General features: G+C 41.6%; 1 protein-coding gene across 3 annotated transcripts in view; it reads left to right on the top strand.

Annotated features, from left to right (window-relative positions):
* Positions 1–509: 509 nt before the first annotated feature.
* Positions 510–12,232, top strand: part of slc38a9 (solute carrier family 38 member 9) — a 30,930-nt gene continuing 19,207 nt past the window's right edge. Inside the window, exons 1-4 of one of the 3 annotated variants that reach the window (XM_079289896.1) lie at positions 510–797; positions 2,253–2,321; positions 2,470–2,613; positions 11,096–11,225. In XM_079289896.1, the coding sequence (XP_079146022.1) occupies positions 2,516–2,613; positions 11,096–11,225 (228 nt within the window). In that variant the 5' untranslated portion in view covers positions 510–797; positions 2,253–2,321; positions 2,470–2,515. Of the gene's footprint in view, positions 798–1,491; positions 2,322–2,469; positions 2,614–11,095; positions 11,226–12,232 lie in introns of those variants that run through there. The other 2 variants (XM_079289897.1, XM_079289898.1) reach the window with 2 other exon arrangements.

Below are 12,232 nucleotides of genomic sequence, written 5' to 3'. Positions count from 1 at the left end.
TATACAGAGAGTGCATACAAATAGGCTCCTCTTGTTGCTTTTCATAGATTTGTAAAGCTAAATATGCTTGGTGCTCAAACAGTCAAAGTTGATGGACAATGTTTTCTTCCTGTTGAATTTTAATGTAAAGAGGTCGGCCATATGATCTGCCCAGAGAATTGTTTTTGTTGCTGTTTTTTACATTCCTTCTGATACAAATTCAAAGTTTTTATTTTGTATGTCATGTGTTTGTTGTGTTAGAAATGGGCTACATCCTTGTGTTGCATGATGACAATAAATTATCCTTGAATCCTTAAATTCTTTGATCGTGACACGGAATGCTTTCTCTTTTAGGAAAGCCGCATATCTCAGTGGTGGAACGGTGAGATTCATTATTGTATGAAGAGATTTCTCTCACGCGCGTTCCGCTTCAGTTCAGCAGGTGGCGGTAGTGCAGTTTAACGCTCTATGCAAACCCCGAGAAGAAGAGGAAACACCAAACGAAGGAGGGGAAGAAGAAGAAAAGGAAGACCATCGGTAATAACAAGAAGACAGCACAGCTCGTCCCTCATCAGTTGGAAGTAGAACCTCTGTCATTCCACTACCTCTTCATACGGACTGCGGACACGTTAGTTATCATACTGCGACAACTTATTCTGGAACAGTAGCTTACTTTACCACCCTCCGCTGTGTGTTTTATTTAATTTATTATTAAATGTTTAATCCACGTTAGACCAACTTGCTGGTTGTACCATTCGCTGACACGGCAAACCTGAGATGATCTGAAGACAATAGGAAGCACTTCACTGCAGACCTTGGTACGGATTTGAACTTCTGCTATAACGTTAACCTAACTATGCTAAAGTACCTGTGTGTCTCTGTGTGTAGTGTAGTGTAGGGGGGGGGGGGGGGGCTAACATTCACCTACTTTGGGTACGAAAATTGGGAAGAAAGCAGACAGGAAGTGTCTGTCCGGTGAGACTAACGTTCCACCTTCTAATTTATCTGTCACTACCACTAACAGCTGGTTTCTCACAGTAAGCTAGCGTTAAGTCAAAGAATTCAACAGAATATCTATCTGTGTGGTCACGTGCCGTCTGGTTTGACGCGTGAGGTGAGGTTATCTAACGTCACTGCTGAAGTGAGGCACTAGCTGTACGGCTGACTGTGGCTGGTGATGTGACGCTGGTGATATATATATATATATATATATATATATATATATATATATATATATATATATATAGATATAGATAGATAGATAGATTACTATATATATATATATATATATATATATATATAGATATAGATAGATAGATAGATTACTATATATATATAGTAATCTACAATAGTGTATGCCGAGTCAGTTGCTACGGTACCCCCCCCCCCACCTCATGTTACTTCAGCTGCGGGTTTATACATGACATTTGCTTAGTGCTGAGTCAGTACTTTGAATCATGGTCGGGCACTGAATTGCTTTTCCTGAGCAAGCATATGGACCAGTTTTAATTGCAATACCAGCAACTCTCCACATAAAATAGAACTAATAAACTAATTCTACCCCTATTTGTCCAACCATGTCCATCTCCCACAGTAGTACAGATGGTTTGGAGTTTCAAAGGTCATGGTTTTCTGTGTGAGACGTGGTGGAAGTAGCCTCCCAAAACTGCTTTATTAACTGACGTATAACTGCATAGTGTTGTGACTAAAAATGACAACCATATTGGCAACTATTTTTAAAAGTTAATGTTGAGCCCTGTTAAATAATATATTAAAGATGACAGTTAACTACAGTCATGGGATGGAGAGAAATTGTCTCTGTGTTAGTGAAGCCTTACTGCTGCTCACCATGAACAGGCAAATAATGTATATCAAGGCAAGACGATGTTTTGGTTCATGTCTCGCATCTCAAGCAACAATTAATGTGGCTTTGTTTGCATAAAAGTTAAAAAAAAAGCAATGTTGCCAAAGCATCAAATAAAAAACAAAGTGGGCACCCCTCTGGGGGCGAGTTTCAGCTGATTTTGCATGGTGCATATTTCTAAATGAATTAGTTTCAGCAGTCTTGGGGCCATGTAATGTTCCAAGGAGGAACGGGTCAGACCCAGCAGCTCATTTCTATCCCGGGGTTAGCAAGCAGGTTAAGATAGATAGATACTTTAATTTGTTTGTTTAATATGGTCAAATCTGGTTTTGCCTGCTTCCAGAGATTTAATACTAGCCTGTGACAGATAATCCAGTAGACATAATATTCACTCTTCTGGATTACCCAGTTTCCAAGTCTCTACAGGATAATTTTCACAGAATTCTGGAGTGAGTGGGAACCAGTGGCTACCTGGAAGGTAGAACAATACATTCACAAATCAGAAACACAGAGCTTTATAATGTCAACTACATTTGACTGCAGTTAACATCCGCACTTCACAAATATTGTTTTATGGTTGCCCTGTGACAGACACTGATTCGATTTTACAACATATTTGCTCCCAGTCAGGTGATGAGCGTTGAGAGGCTTTAGCTGAAAGTCAGAGGTATCATGGAGGACGACTACAGGCCTCTGCTGAGCCCAGAGCAGACTGGAGAGTGCTACTCGAACCGAGACTCCACAGACTCGCTGGACTTCAAGACTAAAAGGTAGATTACACTGAAACACTACACCAATCAATATGCAGTGTTTACCAGCACCACCCGTGTGTGTGCGTGACGGGAAAAATAAGTCTCTCCTGTGAGATACAGCTGCACACAGGTTCATGTTCAATAGATGTTAGAGCCAAATATGGTGTTGTAAATACAACTGTATTTCTCTATGTGTACATTGGGTGGCGCTGTATTCATGTCCTGGGCTCAGGTATATAGGTCCTGAAATTGCCGTGGTTGTCAGGAGTTTGACCCCGGAAGGGCAAAGGGTTTTGACCGCTATACGCTAATGTGATGTGTGAATGCAACTGGTGCATTTACTGTGGGTGGAAAGAATGGGATATTTTTTTCTGTTGTGGAACAACGTACAAAATGTCCCATTCTTTCCACCAATGCATATTAAGTGCAAATAGAAGATAGGCCACAATTCTATCAGCTTTACAGTATAAGTTAATAATAACTCATACAGTAACAGTAGAAGTTAATAATAAGCCATACAGTAACAGTAGAAGTTAATATTATATATATATATAGCTCCAAGTTTATGTATTAGGAACTTTTTGCTTGTTTGTTGACTACCTAAATAGCGCATTCAATTTGAAAAAAAAAGACACCCACCCCCTTAAACATCCGGGAATACCTGTTAAGCGACTATGGAGAAATATGCAGATCAGAATAAAATCTCACTGATTGACATATCATTTAAAAGAGATAATTTGTTGGTGTTTTAATGGCTTTATATTATCTCTAAGTACATATTTTTGTTATCTGTAAAGTTTGGAATGAAAAACTATTTATGTTATTAAGACTAGTAACATTCGTTATGTTCGGGGTCAATTTGACCCCAGGAAAAACAAAACCAATTTCCAACATTTTGAAGGATTTTATTTTTTTTAAAGAACATCATCAGAACATCAGTAAAGAACACATAACACTTCTGTATATACAAAAAAACTATAAAAAAGACATGTGTGCATCAGGGATTGTTCTATGCTACTAATGCGAATATGTATGTGCGACATAGTAAAAAACAAAGTTGCATGGTCACTAAAATTAGTTTGACAGAATACGAACTGACAGAATATGAACAGTATGTTATTTTTCCTTCAGGCCACCAGAAGGTACATTCCAGCCTGTCGTTTGCACAACTGTACACATGATGTGCAGAGAGTGCATGCATGTTCCTTGCAGATGTATTTCTTGCATTTCACACAGGTGTTGCTGGTCTTGGAGTCATTTCTGTTGGGACAGAGCTGGCACCTGCCACGTTTCTTGCCTCCAGTTTGAACCACTAGAGGAGTTGGGGTGTATGTCTCTGTTTGGATGTCCTTCACAACGGTTGCAGCAGCAGTTGATGCTCTTGGAAGGCACCGTCTTCTCTCGATATGAGGTTTCACCAAACGTGTAACCCAGTTGCTCCAGGAAAATCCTCCTTTGACTCAGTTTTCCGCTGTTCCAGTCCTTGTTCATTTCCCTCCATATTACAAAGGCATTGTAGGCGCTCACATCAATGATGTTGAAGAAAATTACAAGGGGCCAACGGGCAGTCATGCGTCGGCAGCTGTATGTGGCTGTGACCTTATCCAGGTTATCAACACCTCCCTTTGTCTCGTTGTAGTCCAAGACCATTTGTGGTTTTTTGTCTTCTCTGGTGCTCAGGACAGCATCTTTGTGCATGGTGCTCATCAGCAGGACATTTTTCCCTTTCTTGGGGCAGTAGGAGACGACAGTGGCTTTGTCAGTAAAGGCAAAAATTGAAGATGTTACCTTCCTGTTCTTCATCAAAAGCAGCTCAGTGGGAAGCTCTGGCTTGTTTTTTCTCACTGTCCCCAACATGGTAATCTTCCTTTTGAGAAGTTCTTCACCCAGGGCGTACGATGTGAAAAAATTATCACATATAATGTTGTGACCATTCAGTCCTTCAGCCATGTCATGCCCTGATTTTTTTTTTCAGGCGCTTCTCCAGGGGATTTACCAGTGTACACCTGCATATTCCAAGCATAGCTAGACTGTGCATCACATGCTGCCCATATTTTGATTCCATATTTGGCCGGTTTGCTCGGAATGTATTGTCTGAAGGGACAGCGTCCACGAAATGCAACCAGACATTCATCCACAGTCACGTAGGGGCCTGGATTATAAAGAAAGGGTAATCGTTGAACCCACTTGTCCCATACATCCCGTATTGCTGCAAGTTTGTCACGCTCTCGTCGGCCCTGCCTTGTTTCTCTGTCATCAAAGCCTATGACACGTGAGAAAACATGGAAGGTATTTAGAGACATGGTGGCTGGAAATATTGCCCTTCCAGTGTCAGCAGCCCAAAGGCTTGCTGTTGCTTCGCCTTTTGACTTGTACACTCCTGCCAAAATGAGCAGCCCAATGTAGGCTTGCAAGTCGGTCACATCCAACTCTTCCCATACACACGCCTGCCCTCTAAATTTGTCATCTCAAGTATATCCTTTTCAATTGATGGTGATATGAAGAGCTCAAATGCTGATTTTATGTCATTGACATGGCTGACAGCGTATCTGGTGGACCTGGAACCATTTTGATGACATTAGAAGCACTAAGTCTACCCTGTTGTTCAAGTGGGGAGACTGACCACAATAACTTTCCATTTTTGGAAGGTAGAGTGTTTGCTGGTGGTTGAGAGACAACAGGAGGGTCAACAATGAGTCTCATTCTCATCAGAGGAGGATGCCTCATAATCAGGGTCCTTCTCAACATCATCCTCTGTCTCAGAGACATTCTCCTCCTCTGTTACTTTCATGGTCAAAGAGCTGTGACAACACCTCACTGACAGAATATCTTTCTTTAGAAGTCATTTTCAGTTGAGAGAGAGAGAGCAGAAAGAGAGACTACCCAAAGAACCAAGCTTTTATAGCTCTCACAGTAGCACCATCTCCACCCCCACCAAACCCAAATTGGTTCAAATGTGTTACTTTGTAGATTGTTTGATAATATACCGCAGGTGCAAGTACTTGTGCTTGCACCTGCAGATTTTGTATCTGACCTGTGGATGACCTTATATGTTTTACATCGCTAAAACAGCCTGGGGTCAAATTGACCCCAAAAGTAACTGTGTGTGTGTGTGTATGTATATATATATATATATGTATATATATATAAACTATAGTTTGTTGCATTTATGAAAATATATAACAAGAATAAAGACAATTCTTTACATTTGTTTTGCAATTTTACCTGATATAACAATATCAAACTCTTATGAAGAGGAGAGTTTTCTGCAGCAGCTGAGAATTTGCTCTTCTCGCTCATCTCCAGCGTGACACTGTTCAGCACATGCTGTGTGCTTCTTCTGGAAGCATACAGGTAAGCCAGCATCGTTGGCAGTGAAAGCAATTTAATACGTCCACGCAGAGTTAAACTCTATTTTCCTCCGTGACTTTTCTTTTTTTGGATTTATCCATTGATTGTTTACCGAGGGTGGGGGTCTGAAAATCATGATTAGCCGTTCGCAGGGAAAAGCGCTTGACAGAGGTAGAGGATTTAACTGTGTTTAACCGAAAGTCCTGCTTGTGTGAGCTGACCTGGACTGGATCATGCATGTTCCTCATGTCTGGAAGGTTTATGTTATCTAACAAACTAGCTGCTTTCTGCATGTTAGTCCTGGAATTCGCTTAACAAGCAAATACTAAGACGTTGTGCTAATGTGTGTGTGTGTGTCTTTGGCACCAACCTAATATTAACAGTTTGTGTGAATTTTAATCCAGTTAGGTATTTCACAGTGACCGACTAGCTTTCTAGAAATAATGCATTACAAACACTCCCTTCCAGTAAGTCACATACATGTGTATGTTTTCTTTAGTGTGTACAAGTTCCTTCAGTCAACACGTGTTTCAGGTTCAAAACAAATGTCTTTATTTCTGTTCTGTACAATTGATATTTTGGGATGTTGAACTGTTTGAATTTTCTATTTCTTTTATAATTTTTTGATCGTCTGTATATAACAGGGGTCGGCAACCTTCACCAAATAGAATTTGTCTGGAGCCGCAAAAGCTATTTGATATCACATCTTATGAAGTTTTATATATAGTTATATTAAACATCGAACAAAAAGTTCGGAAATTTGTGTTTAGTAGACTATTTCTTTGTTTCTTTGTACAATGCTTCTTGGCAATAAATCTTATACCGTAGGAGAGAGTGATGAGAGAGTGCAGTCGCTTTGCTGCTTGCTCTTGCCTCTGCTTGCCTCTGCTTGCATTTTCTTGCTTCAATTTGCCAGATATTTCACATATATCTTTCCAGATATATCACATATATCACTCTTCAATGTTTGAGTGAAGACAAATCCAGAAAGTCGTCGAGCTATTTGGATTGTTGGCTAATGCTAACTAGCAGCTAAGTTAAAGCTAAGTAGCTGCAAGATGCCTCCCTTCTCCACGGATGACTACTACAAACTCCTACAGAAGATTGCAGTCTTGGGAACAAAAATCTACCGACTAGAAGTAAACGTGGAAGTAAATGGACTTTGTGGGAATGATACCACTCTACCATGGACTCAAAACACTGGACAAATGCAAGCTAAGACACAGCTAACTAGCATAACCAGGCCTACCAAGAAACAGGAGGAGAGAGCAGATAATGAATCTTCAAATGGTAGTCCTCCCTGGAACTCTCTCAGTGCAAAGCCGAAGAGAAAATATATGGGAGGACGACTAACAGACAGAGCCCAGCGCCCTGAGATTTGTGATGCGACTGGCTGGCCTGCACTAGCACACGGGCAGAACTCCTCCTCAACCCCTGCACCCAGATGGACAAAGCCAAGGACAGCTGAGGAAAGTAAAACCTGCAAAACACCTCCACAACAACCAAGCCTACAACTTCAAAACAGATTTGCTCCATTGTCGCAGGATCCTAAATCTCCATCTGATGACCTGGATAAGCAGCTATCTCCTCAAAGCGGGGTAAGAACTGAGAGTCAATGTGAGAGTAAAAGGCCGCAGGCAAAGCTAGTGACTGGGCCTGAGACTGATTGTTGGTGACTATGCTGTAAAAGATGTCAGAAAACTGTGCAGCAAGAACACCAAAATACTCTGCTTTCCGAAAGATATGGTCTCTGACATGAGAGACAAATTCCTGGACATCGTGGCTGACTATCCCACAGCGAAAAACATCATCGTGCATACAGGAAGCTGTGATATTGTGAAACAACAGTCTGAAGTTCTGAAGCGAGACTTTATTGATCTGTTAAACACGGTCAGCTCTGTCAAGGCTGAGGTGTTTATCAGTGGCCCTCTTCCACCAGTCAGAGGAGGAGATGAAGGATTCAGCAGGCTGTTTGCACTGAACAGATGGCTGTCAACGGCATGTGCTGACCATTGCGTACATTTTATCAACAATTTCTACCTTTTCTGGGAGCGCAGACATCTTTTTGCAACGCATGGAGTTTGCCTGAACAAGTCAGGGGTAAAACTGTTTACCTCGAACTTGTTTTTCTCCCTGCGTCACTCGTCTGTCCCTACTGCCAAGGACAAGATACAAGAGGAGTCTAAACAAGAGATGACCACACAGCATCGCCATGGAGACCTTACGGGAAGGATGCCCCCGCCTAACGACAGCCAAAAGGAGGAGTCTCCAACCTCATCATCAGGGACCGCCTTCGCCTCCGATCTCCCACTTTCCCCACTCTTCCTAGACGCGGAGTCTTTACCTCCCTCCCCAGCTATTTCGGGTCCATACTTTGGATCGCAATCCTCTCTCACACTCTCCCCATCCTCCCCCCACCTGGAGTTCACTGACAACATGAAAAAGCTGGTCATTGCTGGAACCAAACACACACCTCTTCACACTCCCCAACGGCTCTACAACCGTCCTCTGTCTCCCCTACCTGATGGAGGAAATAATTGATATCTTCTGGGTCCAGGCTACAAGGCTAATGATACCAATAACTCTCTCCAGGAAAAGTCGGGGCCCTGTATGCAGCTAGCAGTTTCAATTCCTGTCTTGCAAGTTTATAGAAAAAGAAAGATGAGGCTGCGAAGAAACAATAGTAAACATGCAAACTTATCAAACTTAGCATATTCAAAAATATTTCAAACTGCATGACTACTGATCTTTTACAAATTGTAAACACATCCCTTCTCTCAGGTGTCTTCCCACAAGCCCTAAAAACTGCAGTTATTAAACCACTCCTAAAGAAAGCTAGTTTAGACTCCGCAACGATGAAAAATTACAGGCCAATATCAAACCTCCCATTTTTAAGGAAAATAATTGAAAAAGCTGACCGATTTCTTGGCCGTAAATAACTGCTTTGATGTTTTCCAGTCAGGCTTTCGACAGCACCACAGCACTGAAACTGCTCTTGTTAAGGTTTTCAACGACATCCACTTAATCATAGACAATGGCAGAAGTTCAGTCTTAGTGTTACTAGATCTCAGTGCTGCATTCGACACGGTCGACCATGCCATACTCCTAGAAAGACAAAAAATCTGGGTGGGACTCTCTGGCACAGCACTTAACTGGTTTGAATCCTACTTGAAGGGCCGAGAATACTTTGTGTCTGTAGCTGATTACACATCAGAGCTGACTAAAATGACATGTGGTGTTCCCCAAGGTTCAATACTGGGGCCTCCTCTGTTCAACATCTACGTGCTTCCACTAGCTCAGATTATGGAAAACAACAAAGTGTGTTGTCATAATTATGCAGACGACACACAAATCTACATAACTATGTCACCAGGGGACTATAATCCCATACAAGGGCTGGGTAACTGCATTGAACAAATCAACAACTGGATGTGCCAGAATTTTCTTCAATTAAACAAAGATAAAACAGAAGTAATTGTTTTTGGTACCAAGGACGAACAATTGAAAATCACCACTCTGCTTCAGTCACTGATGTTAAAACCCACAAACCAAGCCATAAATCTAGGTGTAGTTATGGATTCAGACCTCAACCTGAACAGCCATATCAAGACAATTACAAAATCAGCCTACTATCACCTGAAGAATATATCAAGGATTAGAGGATTTATGTCTCAACAGGATTTGGAAAAACTTGTCCACGCATTTATCTTCAGCAGACTGGACTACTGTAACGGTGTGTTTACAGGTCTCTGTAAAAAATCCGTCAGAAAGCTGCAGCTGATTCAGAACGCTGCAGCTCGAGTCCTCACTAAGACTGTTCATCACTCCAGTTCTGAGGTCTTTGCACTGGCTTCCTGTCCAACAAAGAATTTACTTTAAAATCCTGCTGTTGGTTTACAAAGCACTGAATGGTTTGGGACCAAAATACATCTCTGATCTGCTGCTACCTTATGAACCATCCCGACCCCTCAGGTCGTCTGGGACCGGTCTACTTTCTGTTCCCAGAGTCAGAACTAAACATGGAGAAGCAGTGTTCAGTTTTTCTGCTCCACATATCTGGAACAAAGTCCCAGAAAGCTGCAGGTCTGCTGAGACCCTCAGCTCATTTAAAGCAAGATTGAAGACCTTTCTGTTTGCTGCTGCCTTTAATTGAACCACGTTCAATTAATATATCAATCAATTTCCTGCATTTCTGCATTTTACAACTGCATTTAATTTCTTACACTGGTTTTTAATTGTTTTTGAAATCTCTTTCTTTTGCCTTGTGTTTTGATGCTTTTAATGGTTTTATGTGAAGCACTTTGAATTACCTTGTTGTTGAAATGTGCTATACAAATAAATTTGCCTTGCCTTACCGTTGGAAAGCCTGTTTATTTCCCTTTTAAATGGAGCCACATTGTAAAGAACATGCATTTGTGGGATGAGGACATGAAAAATTTGCCAAATCTTCTCTGCCAATGCTATGTATGCGAAATATCCTCAGGCGAGTATTTGACATTTCTGTTTATTTGTTACGTCCCCGTTGTGTGAAGGCCTATAGGATGAAATGAACAGAGAAGAACAGCAAATCCTCACATTGGAGAAGCTGGAATCAGAGAATCTTTGGCATTGTTGTATAACTTAAAGGTCTCATATTATAAAATAGTGAGACTTTCTTTGTCTTTTTATTATAAAGCAGGTCAAAGTGCATTATAAAACTGTGAAAGTATCAAAATACTCAATCCTTAGAGAAATACACACAGCGCGTTTTCAGAAACTTTGCCTAAAAAGCTTTCAGGACTTCCATATGGTTATGATGTCCCAACTATACAATATAGATGTCACAGATTTAAACAAAACATTCTCAAAGTGTCTCCATGTATTTCAGTGCATGTGTATGTGATCGACATAGGAACTGGAAGTAAACATGGACCCCAGCTGTTGCTTAGCAACGCAATTCCGTTAAAACTTGCTAAAATGGGTGAATACAGGTGCGGTATGAGAGTTCTTTGAACATCAAAGCATTTTAACATGTTCTAGTATCAACCCAAATACAAGTACGAACGTGGAAATGAGCATGATATCCTTTAAACATTTAATGGATTATGAAAATTGTGTCATAGGTTGAATACTGTTAGAAATGACATGACTTTATGTCTGCTTCTTCTAGGCCTTTCCACGTTGAGCCCAGGAATATCGTAGGTGATGATCCGCAGGAGAGGGTCTCTGCTGAGGCTGCCATCCTCAACAGCAGAGTCCATTACTACAGCAGACTAACAGCCTCTTCTGACAGACTGCTGGTAGGTCCAATCACGACCTAGTTAGTTGTCACAGCTATGTACGGATTATCATGACCGTTGCACTAATGCTCTAAGGCAGCGGTTCCCAAACTTTTTAGGCCGCGCACCCCCTTCTACATCCCGACCGGGTTCGCGCACCCCCCCCCCCTTAATAAAAAAAAAAAAAAAAAGAAGCAACAGAGCCTTTTAAGCCTTCATAGCCGCATAAGAATCGGACCAATGAGAGAACAGTTTGCTCGCGCGTGGCATTTGTTTACAAGATTTAGTCCGCTGTTAAATGTTGCAGTGTGAACACAAACCGAACAAAGGAGCAACTGCAACAAAGCAAACGAACTGAAGGTGTGAAAACGCCCTGAAACACTGCAACAAAGTTTCAATAACTTTCAGTGACACAAGGCGTCACTTTTAAAGAGCAATACGGATGCGAGCACACACGCACAGGCTCAGAGGCAGATTATCACATTTAATTTACAATTAATGACCGACTAATGTAGCCAGGATGTCTTCGGACAAAGCATCGATGCGGCGCGACACAGTGTTGTTGGACACCGGGATCATGTCCAACTTTTTTGCTTCTTTCTCCCCAATCATACATTCCACCATCTCTCTGGCAGCTGGCAAGCTCACGTCTTCAGTGATTGTGTGCGGTAGCCCCTTTCTCGCTATTCTGTAACCAGATATGAAGCCCGTAGTGCGTCATTTATAGACCCAACACATGAATGAGACTCCAGTTGTTTTTGGCTGTTTTGTAACTCCTCCAATTTGGATATAAACAATGTAAGGGGCTTTTGACTTGCACTGGCATGCTTGGTGTTCAGGTGGCGACGTAAATAAGAGCTTCAGACTGTTAGCCAGAACCTCACTGCACACCACGCACTGTGGCTTTGGGGAATCTGCGTTGCCAATCCAAGTGAAGCCCAGACACAGAGACTTTTCATCATATTTCCTCTTTTTTTCCCAGTCTGATGCTCACTCTCGTTTCCTCTTTTTTCACCTTGACTCCGCGA

This window comes from Melanostigma gelatinosum (assembly GCF_949748355.1).
Source record: "Melanostigma gelatinosum genome assembly, chromosome: 18".
Classification (NCBI taxonomy): Eukaryota; Metazoa; Chordata; class Actinopteri; order Perciformes; family Zoarcidae; genus Melanostigma; species Melanostigma gelatinosum.
The sequence above is the reverse complement of the archived record's forward strand: the minus strand, read 5'-3'. Positions and strand labels throughout refer to the sequence as shown.